General features: G+C 52.2%; 1 protein-coding gene across 1 annotated transcript in view; it reads right to left on the reverse strand.

Annotated features, from left to right (window-relative positions):
- The window catches only part of CACNA1I (calcium voltage-gated channel subunit alpha1 I), a 580,458-nt gene that overhangs the window by 255,524 nt on the left and 300,960 nt on the right, over nucleotides 1-23,974 (reverse strand). Inside the window, exon 12 of the mRNA XM_085601256.1 lies at nucleotides 23,674-23,829. Coding sequence (XP_085457382.1) covers nucleotides 23,674-23,829 — 156 coding nt within the window. The remainder of the gene's footprint in view (nucleotides 1-23,673; nucleotides 23,830-23,974) is intronic.

The following is a 23,974-nucleotide window of genomic DNA, read 5'->3' on the forward strand; positions in this document are numbered from 1 at the left end:
CTCTCCTCAGGTGCTGTCATTACAAGAATTTATTAATGTAAAATTGATTATGAGCTAACTGTACTATTTTTCCTGATGGAGAATTCTGGTCTATTCATGTGTATTTGATTCGACTCACAAAATTAATAATTCAGATAAACTTTTAAAACTCCTTCTGAGTCGTGGTTCTTTAGAATAAAATGCATTGTTGAATTTTCCTTCCTATTCTAATATACTACTAGATCCGTTGACAGAGCATTTACTCAGGAGACAAGATTGGTAATAATACTGGTGTAAAGGTTTCCTAGAATAAACAAATTGATGTCCTGTAGATATTTGCCAGTTCATTTGTGTGTATGAATGTATATGGGCCCAACTGAGTGTTGTGTGTATGAATGTGTCGAGCTGGTAAACTCCGCTGCATCAGTACCTTCTTTATAGCTCCCTTGGCCAAGACTGCTGAAACGTCCTGACAGAGCATGGAGAGGTGGTCCTCCTTCAGCTAGTGTAAGTATTTGGCATGAGTGGAAGGTGGTCACAAAGGGGAGGCAGTGGCCCTTTTTTATTTTTAAAACAGATTTTATTGGTCAATTTGCAATTTGCATCCCGTGCCAGTCTGCTGAGTTGTTCCATGATATGAAAAGCTATTGCTGTACCCAATGCCTTGTGCCTTGAGGAAATCCAGGCTTACAGGTGATAGGATCTCATCCTAGTGTTAGTTCCAGTACCCCAGATGGTCTTAGAGGTGACACAGTGTTCCTTCATATTAACCCTATGAATCTGCCCTCCAGAGATCACCGCCAAATCAAACAGAAGACATACCTTACAGCAACCAACTTTCCCCCCCCTCCCCCATAAACAACCCAGCACAACACAGTGACGTTTAACGACATTGCCCTACCCCTCCACCCCCACCACTTCCTCCCCCCCCCCAAAGGTCGCACTAGGCCATTTCCCTCCCACTGCAGCACCAAAGGAGCACTCCGCAAGTCTCACCCCAAGCCCACCACCCCCCTTGCTCCTGCCCACTCCTCCCCATAGGCCAACCTCCGGTCTTAATTCAACTGCGTAGTCTCCTCCACCACCGGAGGGTCTAGCCAGAGGCCCCTGTACTCCGTCCATCTCTTCCATATTCGATAGTGTTTACGCGGGCACCCCCTGGCCATGAAGATAGGCTGTTCCAGTCCCATGCAGAAGTCTAGACCATTTTTCCAGGCTGCCACAGAGAGAGCCCTCGCCGCCTTCCATGCCCTAGCAATATCTCGTTTTGCCAAAGTTAGGCCTAGGAGCAGGTGATAACGCTTGTATATATTCCCCCCCACCCCCTCCATAACATTCAGCAGTGCCAGTTTCGGTGCCCGGATAAGTTCCCACCCCAGTATCTCTGAAAGACAGCCAAATACTCCCCTCCAGAAGCGGTCCAATGCCGTGCATTGCCATACAGTGTGTATAAATGTTCCTTCCGCCCGTGCACAACGAAGACAGTCCGGAGAGGCAATCATTCCTGCCCGCCACAACCGTGTCCTAGCGTAGTACACTCTGTGTAGGTATTTGAACTGGACAAGGGGTAAACGGATGGCTTTGGCCGCCCCCGCGGTGACGCCAGGGCCTCCGTCCAATCCTCCTCCTCCAGTCCATCAACATCCGCCTCCCAGTCCCCCCGTAGTTTCCGTAATGTAGGGGAGCAGTGTATAACCAGGGACCTATAGATGCGCAAAATCTTTTTGTCATGCAGGTCCCCCCATAAAAACTTTCGCCTCAACCGGACTGAACTCGGGTATGGACTCCAAGCCCTGCAGGCTAGGAGGAGACAGCGCATGACGCAGCTGTAGGTAACGATAAAATTGCGCCTGTGGCATATGAACTCCTCCTGAAGATCCCTAAAAGATTTCAGGGTCGTGCCCCTCAGGACATCGCCCAGGGTGGAGATGCCTATGGCGTCCCACCCCCGAAATCCCCGAAGGGCCGCCATCTGGAGCAACCGCCCATTATCCCACAGAGGAGTTTCCTGGGTCAGGACACTCCACCATCCCATACGCTGCAGCGCCTGCCTCCAAACCGTGAATACCACTCAAGTGACTGGTGGCAGCTGACTCCGCAGCCTCACCGAGTATATTATCGTGTGCAGCGTGTGATTCCCCATGAGAAAGCGCTCCAGGGCGTACGCCGGGTCCCCCCTTTCCCCATACCACCACTCGTTGAGAATCAACAGGTGCGAGGCCTGATAATACGAGAGCAAATCTGGAGACGCCAGACCCCCGCTATAAGTAGATAGGAAGCAAGTACGTATGGCCACTCGCACCATCCCCCCTCCCCACAGAAACTGACCCAATACAGAATTCACCACCTGGAACCATTTGGGCGGGATCGGATAGGGATGGTTCTGTAACTGGTACAGGAGTAGGGGGAGCGCGACCATCTTAAAGATGGCCGATCGACCAAACAGCGTCAGTGGCATACGAGACCAGATCTGAATGTCCGCCCGAACACGATCCCATACCAGCGTAACATTACGCTCCCAGGCCACTGTCGGTACATCCGAGAGCACCACCCCCAAGTATTTCAGGCCGTCTGCCGGCGACTGGACCTCGGTCGCCCACGAGCCCACCTTCGACCGACCTCCCAACACCCACAGCGTGGATTTGCGGGGATTCATATATAGACCCGACGATTCTCCAAAGATACGCATTATCTGCAGAAGCCGTGACACCGTCCTGTCAATTGCCGTCAGAAAAAAGAGAACGTCGTCTGCGTATAACGCTATTCTATCCGAGAGACCCGTGGCCCACTCAAATCCCCTCACCTGGGCGTCTACCCGCACCCAGGCAGCCAGAGGCTCCATGGCGAGAGCAAATAAATAGGGCGAAAGAGGGCACCCCTGCCGCGTTCCCCTCTGTATAGCAAAGGTAGAGGAGGTGGCCCCCGCCACCCGCACTGTCGCCGTCAACCCCGTATACAGAAGTTTCACATAGGAAAGAAAGCGTGGCCCCAAATTTAGTCTAGGAAGCAGAGCAAATAGATAGACCCAGCTCAGGGAATCAAACGCCCTGTCCATGTCTGCCAATAGTATTGCCGCCGGCTCCCCCAGCTTCTGGATCGCCGCAATCGCCACCTGCGCCCCTCTAATATTATGCCGGGTGGCCCGCTGAGGCATGAATCCCGCCTGATCCGGGTGCACGAGTGATGTGATATGAGGCAGTAGTCGATTGGCCAAGGCCTTCGCCAGAACTTTAGCCTCCACATTCAAGAGAGATATGGGACGGTATGAGGCGTGGTGCTCCGGGGGACGGCCAGGCTTGTGGGATACCACCACCACTGCATACCTCCAATCCGGAGGGAGGCGACCGCTATCCCGAGCCTCCTCCACCACCGCGCGGTAGTGTTGGGCCAACTGTGCCTGGTACCGACGGAAAAATTCACTCGGGAACCCGTTAGGGCCGGGAGCCTTCCCAGGGTTAAGCTCCCCCAGGGCTGCCCCCAATTCCTCCACTGTCTACGGGGCCTCCGACCCGGCCCGCAGCTCATCTGATAGCGCCCTGGGGGGCAGATCCACAATAAACTTCTCCACCATATCCGCCGACAGGCATTCCCTGGGAGCATAAAGATCCGCAAAGTATGTGACAAAACTTTCAGCAATTGACGCAGGGTCAGTAATCAGGTTACCCTCCGCGTCTAGTATGCCCGGTAAGGGTTGCGCGTGAAAAGTGCCCTGACACAAGCGATGCAACATCTTACTTAGTTTATCCCCCCATTGTTACACTCTACTGCGCGTCGCCAGCCACACCTGCCGTGCCTCATCCATCTGTAAGGCTGCGCACTCCTGTTGCGCCCACAAAAGCCTACGCACCTCCAGGGCATCCCCCGACTCTCGGCTTTGTCGCTCGAGAATTTCTATGTTCGCCTCAGCCCGGATCAGCTTTTCCTTATGCTGCCTGCGAGCTGCTGCACACCACGAGATATCCACCCCTCTCAGCGTGGGCTTCATCGCCTCCCACAGAGAAGCTGCACTCGACACGGAGCCCACGTTTGCCAGCAAATACTGTGCGATGGCCTCTCCCATGTGCGCTGCATATTCCGCCTTCTGAAGATTCTACACTGCCAGACGCCAACGAAACGGCTGCCGTCCCCTGCCTACCTCCAAACGTACGAGCACTGGGGAGTGATCTGAGAGTCCCCGTGGCAGAATCACCGCCTCCACCACCCTCCCAGCCATGCCCCGGGGAACAAAGATGTAATCCAATCTAGAGAAGGAGTGGTGAACTGCCGACACATACGTATATTCCCGACCCGCGCCATGAGCCCGCCGCCGGGTGTCCACCCAGTCCAGGCCTGTCACAAGAGAACGTAATTTGGTAGGAAACTCTCTCCCATGACCCTTCACCCCCACGACCTGTCCACCCCGGTGCTCATGACATCGTTCCAGTCCCCACCCACCACCGACATTACATCCGGCATATCGGCCCACAACGATTGTAGCCGCTCGATGAGATTCCACTGCAATGTGGGAGGGGCGTACACGCTACCTAGGATCATAGATTACCCACCTACCCTACCCCGGAGAAATAAGTAACGACCCTGCACCATCAACCCACTGTTGTGTGTGCGTGTATGGGACCCTGCGATGTATCAGGATAGCCACCCCACGAGACCCTCTCACAAAGCCTGCGTGGAATACCTGTTGGTACCCATACCGCTGCAAACAGAGGGCCTTTGTGCCCTGGAGATGAGTCTCCTGCAGCAGTAGAATATCTGCCTTCACCCGCTTCGCATGGTAGAGTATGGCCCCCGCTTTACCTTATCCAAGACCCCTCGCACATTCCAGCTCAGGATACAGAGACCTCGCTGCATCATCATCCCCCCTGCAGACACGTCTGCCATGAGGGATTGTATCCCTGTCCTTCGTTCCCATGAAGCCTCGGGGGCATGCATACAGCTTGCAGTGGACCTGTGGTGGACGTGCGACCTGACCCCAACAACAACAAACCCCCACCCCATACCACAAAAAAAACCTTTGAAGTATCTGTTGCGACGGGGCTGACCCCCACCCCCAACGGGGGGTGCAGGCTTCCCCGACCAATGGATCCCCAAGTCCCAGCCCATAACCTCCAGACAGAACTCCCGCCAGTTCACATCTGGCGGTAGATTAAGCCCAGTTCAAGACATCCCAGAAACCACCAATCGAAATGTCACTACGCAGCATCCGTGTTCTCCGTTAGGAATCCAATAACTGTCCCCGAGGGGCCGAGCCCCCGCCACCGACAGCTCCTCCGGACTTCAAGCGCCGCCTGGACCTTAATCGCCTGTCCCCTTTCTGCCTCCGGCCATGGCGGCCCCCCGTGCCACCCCACCCCCGAAGACGAATCTGATTCTCTGCCCGGCCGCGTATGGGGCCGCACCCGCACTGTCTCATCCGTCCATCTGAAGACCTCCTCCGGGGTATCAAAGAAGTGCGTGCGGGACTGAAAGACCACTCGGAGTCGGGCCGGAAAGACCAACGCGTATGGGAGTTTAAGCTCTCTCAGCCGGGCCTTGGCGGCCATAAAAGACTGACGCTGCTGCTGGACCTGCCGCGTATAGTCTGGGAAGATCAGGATGCGTGAATTATTGAACAGGAGGGGTTCTTTGGCCCTGGTCTGCTTCAGCATGGCATCTCTGTCCAAATAATTCAAGAATTTGACGATGACCAGCCGCGGGCGGGCCCCCACCGGGGGCTTCTGCAGGAGAGCCTGATTCGCCCGCTCCACCACAAAGCACCTGGACATCGCGTCAGGGGGAAGCCAGCCCTCTAGCCAAGTGGTGAGAAAGCGCTCCATGTTTCCCTCCTCGCAGCCCTCTGGAAAGCCAACGAATCTGAGGTTGTTACGTCGGGCCCGTCCTTCCGCACCCTCTGCTCGGTGCATGAGGCCCCTTTGGACGGTCTCCATCGCCGCCACCTTGCGTTTCAACTCTGCAACGTCGTCCTCCACCCCAGAGATACGCGTCTCGGCCTCCGTGATCCGACCCACCGCATTTCGTAAATCCTGCCGCAGCAAGGTAACATCCGCACCAACTGCCCCTATCTTGGCATCCAACATGTCCCTGGACTGGGTGATTGCGTTCATCAGGGCCGCATTGTCCGGTACCGCTCCCGGGTTGACCTCCGGTGGCCCCCGCCCCCCGACCGGTAAACTTGTCGATGGGCCCCTGCTTGGCCGTGCCACCGCCACCCTTGTCTCTGGTCAAGCCGGCGCCGCATGCACCCAGGGCCAGCCCGCCCCCACTCGAACAGTACACAGTCCCAGCGGAGACAGGTCCCATGGGTCAATCCAACTGACGACCGCGCCCCGGGGCCGGGCGACTTGCACCCTCTCACGCCGGCTTGGATGGTATGCAGTCCGCGTCATCCCCAATAGTCCGTCCCGCACGTCCGCAACTCAAACCCGCGGAACTCCTTAAGCAGGCCTCAATGGGGGCCACGGGGCGCCAGCCAGCGACCCAATCCCCCGCATCCGCGCCTCAACTCAGATGTGCCACCAAGTCCCACTACTGAGTACCCTCTGGAGAGTATCGTCGCGAGGCTCGGGGCCACCCTCAGGCTTCCACCCCGGCAACACCAGGCTCCTGCGTCTGTCTGCGAGCGCAATTCAGTGGGGCACGACACCCCAATGCGGACAAAGCGTCTCTCCTGTCGCCCAGCGTGACCCGCCTTGCAGCAGAATGAAGGGTGCACCACCACCACACAGGCAGACCCCCACGGAGGTCCTCCCCCGCAGCCCGGTCCAGCCGCCGATCACCATCCACTCCACAGGCCCTGTGGGGGGAGGGGGTGGGGGGGGACGACCAGGGCCCAGTCTCCGCTGCCCCCAGGAACCAGAGGTGAGGCAGCCAACCAGATCCCCGCAACCCCCCGTGGTCCGACCACACCGCCGCTGCCCCCGCCACTCCAACAGACCAGCTCAGGGAATCAAACGCCCTGTCCATGTCTGCCAATAGTATTGCCGCCGGCTCCCCCAGCCTCTGGATCGCCGCAATCGCCACCTGCGCCCCTCTAATATTATGCCGGGTGGCCCGCTGAGGCATGAATCCCGCCTGATCCGGGTGCACGAGTGATGTGATATGAGGCAGTAGTCGATTGGCCAAGGCCTTCGCCAGAACTTTAGCCTCCACATTCAAGAGAGATATGGGACGGTATGAGGCGTGGTGCTCCGGGGGACGGCCAGGCTTGTGGGATACCACCACCACTGCATACCTCCAATCCGGAGGGAGGCGACCGCTATCCCGAGCCTCCTCCACCACCGCGCGGTAGTGTTGGGCCAACTGTGCCTGGTACCGACGGAAAAATTCACTCGGGAACCCGTTAGGGCCGGGAGCCTTCCCAGGGTTAAGCTCCCCCAGGGCTGCCCCCAATTCCTCCACTGTCTACGGGGCCTCCGACCCGGCCCGCAGCTCATCTGATAGCGCCCTGGGGGGCAGATCCACAATAAACTTCTCCACCATATCCGCCGACAGGCATTCCCTGGGAGCATAAAGATCCGCAAAGTATGTGACAAAACTTTCAGCAATTGACGCAGGGTCAGTAATCAGGTTACCCTCCGCGTCTAGTATGCCCGGTAAGGGTTGCGCGTGAAAAGTGCCCTGACACAAGCGATGCAACATCTTACTTAGTTTATCCCCCCATTGTTACACTCTACTGCGCGTCGCCAGCCACACCTGCCGTGCCTCATCCATCTGTAAGGCTGCGCACTCCTGTTGCGCCCACAAAAGCCTACGCACCTCCAGGGCATCCCCCGACTCTCGGCTTTGTCGCTCGAGAATTTCTATGTTCGCCTCAGCCCGGATCAGCTTTTCCTTATGCTGCCTGCGAGCTGCTGCACACCACGAGATATCCACCCCTCTCAGCGTGGGCTTCATCGCCTCCCACAGAGAAGCTGCACTCGACACGGAGCCCACGTTTGCCAGCAAATACTGTGCGATGGCCTCTCCCATGTGCGCTGCATATTCCGCCTTCTGAAGATTCTACACTGCCAGACGCCAACGAAACGGCTGCCGTCCCCTGCCTACCTCCAAACGTACGAGCACTGGGGAGTGATCTGAGAGTCCCCGTGGCAGAATCACCGCCTCCACCACCCTCCCAGCCATGCCCCGGGGAACAAAGATGTAATCCAATCTAGAGAAGGAGTGGTGAACTGCCGACACATACGTATATTCCCGACCCGCGCCATGAGCCCGCCGCCGGGTGTCCACCCAGTCCAGGCCTGTCACAAGAGAACGTAATTTGGTAGGAAACTCTCTCCCATGACCCTTCACCCCCACGACCTGTCCACCCCGGTGCTCATGACATCGTTCCAGTCCCCACCCACCACCGACATTACATCCGGCATATCGGCCCACAACGATTGTAGCCGCTCGATGAGATTCCACTGCAATGTGGGAGGGGCGTACACGCTACCTAGGATCATAGATTACCCACCTACCCTACCCCGGAGAAATAAGTAACGACCCTGCACCATCAACCCACTGTTGTGTGTGCGTGTATGGGACCCTGCGATGTATCAGGATAGCCACCCCACGAGACCCTCTCACAAAGCCTGCGTGGAATACCTGTTGGTACCCATACCGCTGCAAACAGAGGGCCTTTGTGCCCTGGAGATGAGTCTCCTGCAGCAGTAGAATATCTGCCTTCACCCGCTTCGCATGGTAGAGTATGGCCCCCGCTTTACCTTATCCAAGACCCCTCGCACATTCCAGCTCAGGATACAGAGACCTCGCTGCATCATCATCCCCCCTGCAGACACGTCTGCCATGAGGGATTGTATCCCTGTCCTTCGTTCCCATGAAGCCTCGGGGGCATGCATACAGCTTGCAGTGGACCTGTGGTGGACGTGCGACCTGACCCCAACAACAACAAACCCCCACCCCATACCACAAAAAAAACCTTTGAAGTATCTGTTGCGACGGGGCTGACCCCCACCCCCAACGGGGGGTGCAGGCTTCCCCGACCAATGGATCCCCAAGTCCCAGCCCATAACCTCCAGACAGAACTCCCGCCAGTTCACATCTGGCGGTAGATTAAGCCCAGTTCAAGACATCCCAGAAACCACCAATCGAAATGTCACTACGCAGCATCCGTGTTCTCCGTTAGGAATCCAATAACTGTCCCCGAGGGGCCGAGCCCCCGCCACCGACAGCTCCTCCGGACTTCAAGCGCCGCCTGGACCTTAATCGCCTGTCCCCTTTCTGCCTCCGGCCACGGCGGCCCCCCGTGCCACCCCACCCCCGAAGACGAATCTGATTCTCTGCCCGGCCGCGTATGGGGCCGCACCCGCACCGTCTCATCCGTCCATCTGAAGACCTCCTCCGGGGTATCAAAGAAGTGCGTGCGGGACTGAAAGACCACTCGGAGTCGGGCCGGAAAGACCAACGCGTATGGGAGTTTAAGCTCTCTCAGCCGGGCCTTGGCGGCCATAAAAGACTGACGCTGCTGCTGGACCTGCCGCGTATAGTCTGGGAAGATCAGGATGCGTGAATTATTGAACAGGAGGGGTTCTTTGGCCCTGGTCTGCTTCAGCATGGCATCTCTGTCCAAATAATTCAAGAATTTGACGATGACCAGCCGCGGGCGGGCCCCCACCGGGGGCTTCTGCAGGAGAGCCTGATTCGCCCGCTCCACCACAAAGCACCTGGACATCGCGTCAGGGGGGAGCCAGCCCTCTAGCCAAGTGGTGAGAAAGCGCTCCATGTTTCCCTCCTCGCAGCCCTCTGGAAAGCCAACGAATCTGAGGTTGTTACGTCGGGCCCGTCCTTCCGCACCCTCTGCTCGGTGCATGAGGCCCCTTTGGACGGTCTCCATCGCCGCCACCTTGCGTTTCAACTCTGCAACGTCGTCCTCCACCCCAGAGATACGCGTCTCGGCCTCCGTGATCCGACCCACCGCATTTCGTAAATCCTGCCGCAGCAAGGTAACATCCGCACCAACTGCCCCTATCTTGGCATCCAACATGTCCCTGGACTGGGTGATTGCGTTCATCAGGGCCGCATTGTCCGGTACCGCTCCCGGGTTGACCTCCGGTGGCCCCCGCCCCCCGACCGGTAAACTTGTCGATGGGCCCCTGCTTGGCCGTGCCACCGCCACCCTTGTCTCTGGTCAAGCCGGCGCCGCATGCACCCAGGGCCAGCCCGCCCCCACTCGAACAGTACACAGTCCCAGCGGAGACAGGTCCCATGGGTCAATCCAACTGACGACCGCGCCCCGGGGCCGGGCGACTTGCACCCTCTCACGCCGGCTTGGATGGTATGCAGTCCGCGTCATCCCCAATAGTCCGTCCCGCACGTCCGCAACTCAAACCCGCGGAACTCCTTAAGCAGGCCTCAATGGGGGCCACGGGGCGCCAGCCAGCGACCCAATCCCCCGCATCCGCGCCTCAACTCAGATGTGCCACCAAGTCCCACTACTGAGTACCCTCTGGAGAGTATCGTCGCGAGGCTCGGGGCCACCCTCAGGCTTCCACCCCGGCAACACCAGGCTCCTGCGTCTGTCTGCGAGCGCAATTCAGTGGGGCACGACACCCCAATGCGGACAAAGCGTCTCTCCTGTCGCCCAGCGTGACCCGCCTTGCAGCAGAATGAAGGGTGTGCCACCACCACACAGGCAGACCCCCACGGAGGTCCTCCCCCGCAGCCCGGTCCAGCCGCCGATCACCATCCACTCCACAGGCCCTGTGGGGGGAGGGGGTGGGGGGGGACGACCAGGGCCCAGTCTCCGCTGCCCCCAGGAACCAGAGGTGAGGCAGCCAACCAGATCCCCGCAACCCCCCGTGGTCCGACCACACCGCCGCTGCCCCCGCCACTCCAACAGACCAGCTCAGGGAATCAAACGCCCTGTCCATGTCTGCCAATAGTATTGCCGCCGGCTCCCCCAGCCTCTGGATCGCCGCAATCGCCACCTGCGCCCCTCTAATATTATGCCGGGTGGCCCGCTGAGGCATGAATCCCGCCTGATCCGGGTGCACGAGTGATGTGATATGAGGCAGTAGTCGATTGGCCAAGGCCTTCGCCAGAACTTTAGCCTCCACATTCAAGAGAGATATGGGACGGTATGAGGCGTGGTGCTCCGGGGGACGGCCAGGCTTGTGGGATACCACCACCACTGCATACCTCCAATCCGGAGGGAGGCGACCGCTATCCCGAGCCTCCTCCACCACCGCGCGGTAGTGTTGGGCCAACTGTGCCTGGTACCGACGGAAAAATTCACTCGGGAACCCGTTAGGGCCGGGAGCCTTCCCAGGGTTAAGCTCCCCCAGGGCTGCCCCCAATTCCTCCACTGTCTACGGGGCCTCCGACCCGGCCCGCAGCTCATCTGATAGCGCCCTGGGGGGCAGATCCACAATAAACTTCTCCACCATATCCGCCGACAGGCATTCCCTGGGAGCATAAAGATCCGCAAAGTATGTGACAAAACTTTCAGCAATTGACGCAGGGTCAGTAATCAGGTTACCCTCCGCGTCTAGTATGCCCGGTAAGGGTTGCGCGTGAAAAGTGCCCTGACACAAGCGATGCAACATCTTACTTAGTTTATCCCCCCATTGTTACACTCTACTGCGCGTCGCCAGCTACACCTGCCGTGCCTCATCCATCTGTAAGGCTGCGCACTCCTGTTGCGCCCACAAAAGCCTACGCACCTCCAGGGCATCCCCCGACTCTCGGCTTTGTCGCTCGAGAATTTCTATGTTCGCCTCAGCCCGGATCAGCTTTTCCTTATGCTGCCTGCGAGCTGCTGCACACCACGAGATATCCACCCCTCTCAGCGTGGGCTTCATCGCCTCCCACAGAGAAGCTGCACTCGACACGGAGCCCACGTTTGCCAGCAAATACTGTGCGATGGCCTCTCCCATGTGCGCTGCATATTCCGCCTTCTGAAGATTCTACACTGCCAGACGCCAACGAAACGGCTGCCGTCCCCTGCCTACCTCCAAACGTACGAGCACTGGGGAGTGATCTGAGAGTCCCCGTGGCAGAATCACCGCCTCCACCACCCTCCCAGCCATGCCCCGGGGAACAAAGATGTAATCCAATCTAGAGAAGGAGTGGTGAACTGCCGACACATACGTATATTCCCGACCCGCGCCATGAGCCCGCCGCCGGGTGTCCACCCAGTCCAGGCCTGTCACAAGAGAACGTAATTTGGTAGGAAACTCTCTCCCATGACCCTTCACCCCCACGACCTGTCCACCCCGGTGCTCATGACATCGTTCCAGTCCCCACCCACCACCGACATTACATCCGGCATATCGGCCCACAACGATTGTAGCCGCTCGATGAGATTCCACTGCAATGTGGGAGGGGCGTACACGCTACCTAGGATCATAGATTACCCACCTAACCTACCCCGGAGAAATAAGTAACGACCCTGCACCATCAACCCACTGTTGTGTGTGCGTGTATGGGACCCTGCGATGTATCAGGATAGCCACCCCACGAGACCCTCTCACAAAGCCTGCGTGGAATACCTGTTGGTACCCATACCGCTGCAAACAGAGGGCCTTTGTGCCCTGGAGATGAGTCTCCTGCAGCAGTAGAATATCTGCCTTCACCCGCTTCGCATGGTAGAGTATGGCCCCCGCTTTACCTTATCCAAGACCCCTCGCACATTCCAGCTCAGGATACAGAGACCTCGCTGCATCATCATCCCCCCTGCAGACACGTCTGCCATGAGGGATTGTATCCCTGTCCTTCGTTCCCATGAAGCCTCGGGGGCATGCATACAGCTTGCAGTGGACCTGTGGTGGATGTGCGACCTGACCCCAACAACAACAAACCCCCACCCCATACCACAAAAAAAACCTTTGAAGTATCTGTTGCGACGGGGCTGACCCCCACCCCCAACGGGGGGTGCAGGCTTCCCCGACCAATGGATCCCCAAGTCCCAGCCCATAACCTCCAGACAGAACTCCCGCCAGTTCACATCTGGCGGTAGATTAAGCCCAGTTCAAGACATCCCAGAAACCACCAATCGAAATGTCACTACGCAGCATCCGTGTTCTCCGTTAGGAATCCCATAACTGTCCCCGAGGGGCCGAGCCCCCGCCACCGACAGCTCCTCCGGACTTCAAGCGCCGCCTGGACCTTAATCGCCTGTCCCCTTTCTGCCTCCGGCCACGGCGGCCCCCCGTGCCACCCCACCCCCGAAGACGAATCTGATTCTCTGCCCGGCCGCGTATGGGGCCGCACCCGCACCGTCTCATCCGTCCATCTGAAGACCTCCTCCGGGGTATCAAAGAAGTGCGTGCGGGACTGAAAGACCACTCGGAGTCGGGCCGGAAAGACCAACGCGTATGGGAGTTTAAGCTCTCTCAGCCGGGCCTTGGCGGCCATAAAAGACTGACGCTGCTGCTGGACCTGCCGCGTATAGTCTGGGAAGATCAGGATGCGTGAATTATTGAACAGGAGGGGTTCTTTGGCCCTGGTCTGCTTCAGCATGGCATCTCTGTCCAAATAATTCAAGAATTTGACGATGACCAGCCGCGGGCGGGCCCCCACCGGGGGCTTCTGCAGGAGAGCCTGATTCGCCCGCTCCACCACAAAGCACCTGGACATCGCGTCAGGGGGAAGCCAGCCCTCTAGCCAAGTGGTGAGAAAGCGCTCCATGTTTCCCTCCTCGCAGCCCTCTGGAAAGCCAACGAATCTGAGGTTGTTACGTCGGGCCCGTCCTTCCGCACCCTCTGCTCGGTGCATGAGGCCCCTTTGGACGGTCTCCATCGCCGCCACCTTGCGTTTCAACTCTGCAACGTCGTCCTCCACCCCAGAGATACGCGTCTCGGCCTCCGTGATCCGACCCACCGCATTTCGTAAATCCTGCCGCAGCAAGGTAACATCCGCACCAACTGCCCCTATCTTGGCATCCAACATGTCCCTGGACTGGGTGATTGCGTTCATCAGGGCCGCATTGTCCGGTACCGCTCCCGGGTTGACCTCCGGTGGCCCCCGCCCCCCGACCGGTAAACTTGTCGATGGGCCCCTGCTTGGCCGTGCCACCGCCACCCTTGTCTCTGGTCAAGCCGGCGCCGCATGCACCCAGGGCCAGCCCGCCCCCACTCGAACAGTACACAGTCCCAGCGGAGACAGGTCCCATGGGTCAATCCAACTGACGACCGCGCCCCGGGGCCGGGCGACTTGCACCCTCTCACGCCGGCTTGGATGGTATGCAGTCCGCGTCATCCCCAATAGTCCGTCCCGCACGTCCGCAACTCAAACCCGCGGAACTCCTTAAGCAGGCCTCAATGGGGGCCACGGGGCGCCAGCCAGCGACCCAATCCCCCGCATCCGCGCCTCAACTCAGATGTGCCACCAAGTCCCACTACTGAGTACCCTCTGGAGAGTATCGTCGCGAGGCTCGGGGCCACCCTCAGGCTTCCACCCCGGCAACACCAGGCTCCTGCGTCTGTCTGCGAGCGCAATTCAGTGGGGCACGACACCCCAATGCGGACAAAGCGTCTCTCCTGTCGCCCAGCGTGACCCGCCTTGCAGCAGAATGAAGGGTGCGCCACCACCACACAGGCAGACCCCCACGGAGGTCCTCCCCCGCAGCCCGGTCCAGCCGCCGATCACCATCCACTCCACAGGCCCTGTGGGGGGAGGGGGTGGGGGGGGACGACCAGGGCCCAGTCTCCGCTGCCCCCAGGAACCAGAGGTGAGGCAGCCAACCAGATCCCCGCAACCCCCCGTGGTCCGACCACACCGCCGCTGCCCCCGCCACTCCAACAGACCAGGATACCGCCACGCAGAGGCTCACCGCCCCTGTCGCCGGCCGCCTCCGCCCTCGTGTGCCTCCGGTGCTGCGCCGGCCAAGAATCAGCAGCCTCTCCCACTTTGCACACTCCTTCTTACCGCCGCGGCCCGATCCGGCCGCCGGATCCCTCCACCTCCTCCTCGCTGGTCTCCACTACACGAACGGAGGACAAGCCTCCCGCCACAGGGCCGGCCGCTCACCGCCTCCGGGTAAGTTCTCCGGCCCAGCCAAGCTCCCTTGGCCACTCCTCTCCCGCCGCGGGGATGCGGTACGCAACCCCCGAGGCCTCCGGCGCACCACCAGGCCTCTCTCGTGTTGCTGCCGGATCGCGGCGCCGCCTCGGCCCCCGGCGCTCAATCTTCGCGGAGGAGGGGGGAGAACTGGGCACTGCACCTCCGCCACACCTTACGGCGCCACCAGAAGGTCCGGGATGCCAGGATATGAGTCGGATAATCGTCGGGCTGGCGGAGCTGTCCTAAAACGCAGCCGCCATACTGGCTCTCCAAGCCACGCCCCGGCAGTAGCCCTTTTTGACGAGCTGCTAAACCCAATGGTCGATTGTTATCTGCCTCCAGTGGAGCAGGTGATGTGTACCCTGGCCCCCACCGTCTGCCAATGATGGTCAGACTGCAACCTAAAGGGATGTGGATGCTGCAACTGCCAGGGGGTCGTGGACTGACTTGACTTCTGGCTGCCTGTCCCACGTGGTCTGTGGGAACTGTGTCTTCAGCCACAAAAAGATTTGAGTGGTTTGTTGGCTCTGGTGGTTGGGCTTGAAAAGATACAGTTGAAAGCACCTCCCGGGGCCCGAAAGGGGTGGAATGTGGCATGTGAGGGGCCATAGACAGGCTTGAGGCCTTGGCCATAGCTCTGATATCCTTAAAGCGCTCCAGCGCTAAGTCCACCTTCTCTTTGTACAAACAGGAGCCATGAAAGGGCATGTCCATGAGTGAAGCTTGGACATCCATGGAAAAGCCAGTGGCAGGGAATGTGCTGGGATTAACTTTGGAGGTGGACGCCTGGACCTCCAAATTCTCTCGGGTGGACAGGGTGAGGAAACTGGGGTAATTTGTGGCGGACGATGGCAGCGGGCAGTTGTCCTATACACAGGAGCCCCTGTGCAAGGCTTGAAAGCGGCCCTGAGTAGGACGTCATAAAGGGCTTCATTGAATGGGAGTAATGGTTTGGTGGGGGCAACTCCCAGCTTAAGCACCTTTGTCAAGATGTCTGTTTTGACTACCACTGAAGGTAGCGAGGGTTCAGAACTTCACCTGCCCTCCACACCACCAGTGTGAATGAGGCACCCTCCTGCGTAGCCACGGTAGGGGGAGAGACCAGGCCAGTGTCTGGTGAGGTGACCAATCCAATGGCATCTGCCAGATCCTCATCCCAGTCGTCCTCAGGCTCTTCTAATGGCTAGTATCCATAAGAGTCCCCAGAACCCTCCCAATCATCATCATATCCAGGTCTGTCATATGAATAAGGCACTTGCTCTGAAATGGGGAGTGCAGCGCTCTGGAACAGTCAATGGATCTTTGGGGTTCAATTAGCGCTGAGGGAAAACCTGCAAGCAGAAGACCAGTAGGGGCCTGAGGGTGATCCAGAGGGGTCAGGCTGCCCATAAATGTTGTGTATGGTCTCGCAAAATGTGTTACGTTGGGCGGGAGTTGCTCCGGCTCCCCGGAATTCGGGGAGGCATGAGACAGCCCAGGCTCCACCAAAGAGCTAGGCATCGAGTGCAGATGGCTTCGCGACTCATCCGAAGGCTTGCACGGTGAAGTCAAAGACCTCGCTGACTTCTTCTTTTTGTGCGACTTACCCGACTTCCCTGGCGACTTGGAGTGGGACGGCAATTGCTGAGTATGACTTGGCGAACGATCTTGGGACCTCCTCGCAACCGAGATCTGCTGCATCCCAGAGTTGATCGATGTCAGGCGGCGAGGAGCTTGAGGGACCATTCTCTCAACGCCTTAGGGTGCATGGTGCAGCAGCCCTCACATGTCTTGGAGTCATGGTCTCCCTCAAGACATCAGAGACAAACCAAATGCGGGTCTGTCACAGACATCTGCAGATGAAAGGAGCTGCATGGCTTAAACACTGCCTTTCTGTTAGACATTCTGCACACCAAGAAACAAAATCTCAAAATATCTTCAACAAAAGGTTAAAAAAAATGGTCAGTTTAAAAGTTAGTGGGGTAACACTTCCTCCGATTTGTGCTGACTCATGCGGAAAGAAAAGAAGTGATGTGAGTGCGCTGGTATAGCACCTGTACAGGCAACGCACAGGTCACTTCCGGCGTGGACCACGCCACCGTCACCATGCGGAGCTGAATGACGCCATCTACCGGCGTGCAGGGGTAAGGCTCACCAAAGGTTTCTGGATCCAGTCTGATGCTTGGGCAATGTTCTAAAGCAATGAAACTGTGGCTAGAAGTCTCTATGAAATATCCTCATTAAAAACACACAAGTCACATCACTCTGAATACTACAAGGCATCTAGGTTTCAGAAAGTCCTGGGTATTATAGATTTTCCTGGGTGTCGGCTGAGCTAGGGCTCAAAATCCTCACCTATTCAAACAGCAAAAAACGGGTTGATTTTGAGTGGAAAAATGTGATCTGTTTATGTTGCGTTTTTGACCCTCTCCTGTTGCTGGCGTTAGGCCCATCCATGCAAGTGAGGTACCATTTTTATTGGGACACTTGGGGGAAATCCACAGCTACCCACATTGTAAAAAAGTATTGATTGTGCTGGTTGTAATACGATGTCTCTAGGTCTCGTATTGGTGTCTTTTGTGTCGCAGGCTAGGCCCAGCCATAAAAGTGGGGTACTGTTTTTATCGGGAGACATGTGGGAAAACAGAACAATAGAACATTTGTTATTACCAATTGGATTTCTCTACACTTGTGTCTTCCAAATATAAGCCAGTATGCATGAAAGGAGACATTTAGCAAAATGCCCTTTCAATCACATGCTAGAAGGGGTAACAACAAATTCAGAGAAGTACAAATAAGCACTGCTCCCAAACGCAGCATCTGGTGTAAATTTAAAAAAATACATAGGCTTCCTTCATATCTATTTTTCACTCTTTATAAATTACCAAACTAAGTTCTCTATACTAAGAACACAATGAAAAACCACTGTAAGGAGTAGCTTAGTTGTTGGCTCTAGGTACCTTGGGTTTGAAAGGTCTCGCAGACATAACAGTATATTGCTTTTGTAAATTAGCCACTATGTAACGCGAAGTTATAGATGAAAAACGTTGTCACAAATGGCTTTTTTTATACTCATTTTAAATATATTTTTTTATTTCAACAGTTAGTTTATTTTGTAAAACCTTGAGGGATCTACACAAGTGACCCCTTAATGAATTCATAATTTAGTATACTTTTCAGAAATGTATAGCTTTCCGGTATCACCCATGGGTTTCCCTACAACCTGAAAGTAGGTAGAAACCACACTGAGAAGGAAAAAATGTCTATCTCTTAGAAAAAGGCAAAACTGTTGTAAAACATATTTGTTTTTAATTACAGCTCCGCTTGTTCTGAAAGCTGGTAAGACGTTGATGCCATAGTAAGGACAAAACAAACAGGCATATTCTTGCAGAGCCCTTATGACCAATCCACCCCCCCCCCCCCCCCACAATGTTTTTACAACATTTGGCTTTTTTCTCGGTCCCCTCCTGGAGAAACCACAAACACTGGGTACCTTTAGAATCCCCATAATAGTGGAAAAAAGTTATGGAGGTGTAAGCGTGAAGTATCCCCAATAGCAGAAAAAGGGCTCAGCACTGGGGTGAAAAAGCCTTAGCTTTCAAGGGGTTAAGGATTGTTTTCGGAAGTCAGTTAAGCTGAGCTGTAGAGTGGCAATAAATGTCTGAATCTGTGTTTATAAGTAGAAATAAAGTGTTTTTGGGCAACCTTTATTTTCACTATCATGGTATAAAAATATGTGTTTATGTGTTCCTTCTAGCCATATAAAATGAGACACCACTACATGAATATATGATTTCTATATTTTTTCACCAAAAAGGGAGTAATGCTGATTACAAGGTAGGTGCGCAGTAGAGGGTGTGAGGTGCTCTCAAATAATCCTTAAAAGAACCTGCCTGGTCAACATGAAAAACACAAACTCCTGGAGTGCACGTTTTTCCTGTTGACCAGACTAGTTCTTTTAAGTATACATATATATAACAATGGTTGAATTGATGTTATAATTATGTGATGGAATGAGACACAAGCTAACATTGAAAAAAAACTGAAATACACCAGTTATAGTTTAGTGAACTAACTATATCTTGAGCCCCCATCATGCACTGTTTTTTACCTCACTTATGACCAGTGCTTAATTTGTAGAAGAATAAGTGCCAGGGTTCTCGCCAGGCGGCCACTGCAGCTTACATCACCCATTGCCCCTGCAAGTACTGCTAATGATATTAACAACAAAACTATCCATTATACTCCTACAAGCATGATAATTCAGACTATTGTAAGTCTCTATAGCTATAAGAATGGCTTTGGCAAAAGGTAATAGTCATTTCTAATGTCAATTGAATGAATAATAACCTATTGTCGTGGTCATCTCTAAATTAGCCAGACTGCGCCACCTTGTGGCAGATGGTCACAAGTGCCGGTGTTGACAATTAGGTGCGGTGCCGAGCACCAGAAACCAATGGCTCAAATTAAGCACTTTATGACATATTAACTGATAGCTTATATCTCATTGCAATACCTAAATATACTGTCACTTTAACTGCTGTTTTTTCAGTGAATTTCAGTTATTTTCACATAAGTTAAGGTCTTAGTGCCCAACCTAACTATAATGTCACTTCAATCTTTGTTTTTATTCATATTTGGCAGCCAAAATGTACCTTGTATAAAATTAGGAGCTTTTAAACGACTGAGAAGATGGTTAGCCTGAGTAACCAGATGTGGAAAGGGAACACTGTACTTAAGCAGATGTCTCCTTCTTTAATTATTTGTATCCCCTTTAAAAAATATATGATGCCTCAAATGACTAAAAACCCATACCTCCCCTCACATTTGTAGCCCTCTGCTTCCATGCCTGCATTAACATCTCATTGCTGATATATTTCAGCTTTCTCTTAGGGCTTTAAATTCAACAGCTCTTAATCCAACAAAATAGCATTCAGGAGTGCCTCGTTTTTGAATTTAATAAAAAATGTTAATGCTTTAGTTGTTCATAGACCTTTGTGATGATGCTTCAGTTGATTACTAGGGAGCAAACCAACAGACTGCTGCTGGTGTTGGAAGCGCATATTACTTTCTACATTTCAGAATATTTTAGTGAAAGGACGAGGGAGACATTTGAGAACTCACTAACCATAATTTGTCCAACAAAAAGAACCCCCTCATATTGTTCATTTCTTAAAGGAAATACTTTGAATTTTACAGCTTTGAATCCATTAAGATGACTTCAGGTGCGCCACACGTTTGTACGTTTCTCATAAATAAAGAATGTAAGCGCTCTGGTTCATTAGAACACTGTGGGAAGCCTCAGTAGAACACTGAGCACCTAACTAAAAGACTGCTGTTGGTGTTGAAGTAAATATTTCAGTCTGCATGTCAGGATATTTTATTGACATGGATAAGTAAGATATTTGAGTACTCACAGAAAATGTGTCCTCATTTTAGCTTTGTAGAGCACTAACCATAATTACTGTGACAAAATGAAAGCCCTCATTTTGTTCATTTCTTGAAATAAATGCTTTAAGGTTTAGAGCTTTGATCCAATAAAGTAGACTTCTCGTGCATAAATACAACTTAAATCTTGATATATTAACCTACTGTTAAAAAACATATTTGCATCTCTCCAATGCACTGCCCTATGTCTCACCCTACATCTCTCTCAGTATATCCTCGACATCTACTCTCACCTCATCCCAAACCTCATTCAACTACTATGATCTCCAAAATAACCATTTCTAGACTCTTCCCTCCTCCATCCCTCCTTGTATCACCCCAAACCTAATTTTTACCACTAAGCCCCCAAAACAACCCTTTCTAAATTCTTCCATCATATATCCCTCCTTAGACTCATCTGAAAACTAATTTTACTATGAGCACCTCCCTAATCTATTTCTAGAGACTCTTCCCTCCTCCCTCTCTCCTTTATTCACCCCAAACCAACTACTACTACCATGATCTCCCAATAAATACTATCTAGATTTTTCCTTCTTTAGCCCTCCATTATTCTTTTCAATTCAACTAAAAGACTCACATGTCCGCCACACAAATTAATTCACATTTCCTATACTAATTTAACACTAATCTTTTTGGGGTTCCGAATTAGCGTGCTACTCGCTGAAAAGTGCTTTGACGCCTCATCAGGGGTAGTAAGCGCTATATAAATACAATTACAATTACATGTTTGTCATACATACAGAATATTAGGGCTCTATTTATTCATTAAAAGACTGTGGTAAGATGCAGTAGAACACTCGGGGAATCAACTGACAGAACGCTGATTCTATTGGAAGTACATATTTTTTTAACTCTGAATGTCATACTTATTTCTCACATGATTGAAGATAACAGTGTGAACTTCTAGAAAATGTGCTCTTATTTTAGCTTCTGGAGCATCTTCCATAAACTCACTGAGAAAATCATCAGAGAAAACCTATTTCTCTTAAGCATAGTTCATCACAGGGGTTCAGTATTTTTCACATGGTAAAATCCACTGAGAGCTCCCCTGAATTCATACAATGGGTATAACACCACCAACAAAGGATTTATATTGTGAGTAAAATCGTTTTCACCCTTTATTAGGGCTGCTTTTTGTGACCTTCAAAACCTTGCATTCCCGGCAATGCATCTGATTGAGGACCATGACCCCCGAGTCGTGTAATGCCTATCCCACCATGTTGTTCATGTTGTTGAAAACCACTTATGGGAGGTACTTTTGGGACCCCCCACCCATGCCCATGAAGGTCACGGTGTGCTCACCGTACCCTCCTTTATGCTTTTTTTCATTAATTTCGAAGACGCAGGGATCATGTCCCTGAGTCCTGTAATAGCTGTCATTAAATATTGCTCGTGTTTTGGACAACTAATCAGGATTGACTAGTCTCCTGTAAAGTGGGCAATCAGAGCATATCTGGACAACAACAGGTCATATATACCTACTTTTTAACCCTTCCATGACCATACTAAGCACCTTTCTAAATGCAAATTTATCTCAAACATCTGAATAGATTCAAAACAAATTGCATAAAGAAAGCTTTCTCAGTAAAGTTCTAACTTTTTACAAACTTTGGTGTCATTTTGTTCAGCTGTTTTATCTGTATCTGTGACAAAGATTTCCTATGGGTAATCAGCGTTTTGAGGCATCTGCCCCCTTTTGCTTGGACCCTACTTGACTAATCATCCCAAAAGTTACTGGAACATTTTTGGGAACCTTTTGTTTAGATTCATCAAACAGCACAAACGTTATTACTAAACATTAATTGCTCTTTCAAAGGAAATAATGACCCAACTATAACTATACAATAGGACTGTCACTGTTTAATATACATGTGTGTGTGCCACTGTGTACTATACATGTGTGTATGTACACATTTACCAACAGTACCACACGCACTCTCCAATCAGGTTTACAATCACCACTTTATTGCGGGCAACAAAACTAGTGTTAACACATTTTAGTTTTATAAACCTTTGTCACAAGAGAAAATGTGGTACTTTTGGTAAAGGGCGTTGTGATGGAGTTGATAAATTCATTATTGTCATAAAGGTATGTTAGTCTGCCCTCCCTTTTCTTCTCTCCTCCTGCTATTGTCCTTTCTGTTCTACGTTTTGACTTTTTTCCTAATATTAATGGGGGTATTAAAAGCTAAAATGTCATAGGTGGTACCTAATGTTGATTGTATGTATCCATATGGAACTTTTTACTTTCATTAAAATCTTAAAAAGCCCATAAAATGTATTTTTAACAAATAACTACTGTAATAATGTCAATATTAAAAGTAATGTAATAAAGAATTAAAAACTCCATTAACATCTATATTGCAACTAAAATAAAACCTAAATAAAATTAATGCTACATTAAAAAAAGGCATCCAACAATACAGAAGTTTTATCTAGAGTGAAGCTCTATTAGAAGTAAGGTTAAAACTTTCTTCAAAGCGATGTTGAAATTAAAACATAATTTTCCATGAAAGTGATGTTTACAGTGCAAGAAACCTCCATAAAAGTAAGTACAAACTCTAAAGAAAACCTTCATTGAAAGTAAATTGGAATAAATAGTTATCACGTAAATGCAGTCTTATGTTTTACTAAACCCAAATTAAAATGTTTAATACAATAACGTTAAAACTAAAATAAAATATTCACTAAAATGAACACTAAAATTAAAATAGGATCTTCAATCATGATTATGTTAAAATTGAAGAAAACCATTTAAAGTTACAGTAAACACAAGTAAAGCAATCAATAATCAACATTTTGAAATAAATGCTGAAACTAAACAAAAATGACCCGGAAAGTGATATACAACCTGTGGCTAGATTTACACTACACTGAAATTAAATAATTTCTTTCACACCTACACAAAATCTGACACATTATTAAAATCCAGCTGAAATGAAAAAACAACTTTTAATTTTCACAAACTTAAATTAAAATGGCATTAAAACCGCTAAGCAATGTCATAAATGTGAGTATGCTATTGAAAAATTATTGTTGTATCATCAGTCATGAAAGAGTGGGATAAAAACGTTTATCAAATGTAATGTTCATGCTGCAATTAGAACTTTATTAAAGATAATGTTCATCCCAAAATGAAACTTTTATTATTATAAATGGTTATTAGAAATTAAATGCATCTCGACAAAGTGTTCTTCTGTATCACTAATGAACCCCTTTTTGCTTTGTCCATGATTGCCTAAGCTCAAATTTAAAGAGACGGCTCCTCACCTCTGCCTGGAATCCCTCGACTAAGATGGCCACTAGCAGGTTGAAAAGTACGTAGTTGCCAAAGGTCATAAGGGCAACAAAGTAGAGGGCAGCCCACGGGGAGGTGCTGGCCATGCCGTTGTACAAGACTACGTTCCAGTCTTCTTGGGTCAGAATCTGTGGTAGAAGAAAGGAAAAGGATAGTCGGACATGATACTGAAATATGACAAACCATTTCAGGCCTAGCTCTTTCCCAGGTCTATCCTCCATTGATGTAATCTAATGGAAAAAAACAGTAATGTATCTGGAGGAAGCTTATAAA

The sequence above is a fragment of the Triturus cristatus genome, chromosome 4_2 (genome assembly GCF_964204655.1).
Source record: "Triturus cristatus chromosome 4_2, aTriCri1.1, whole genome shotgun sequence".
Taxonomy (NCBI): domain Eukaryota; kingdom Metazoa; phylum Chordata; class Amphibia; order Caudata; family Salamandridae; genus Triturus; species Triturus cristatus.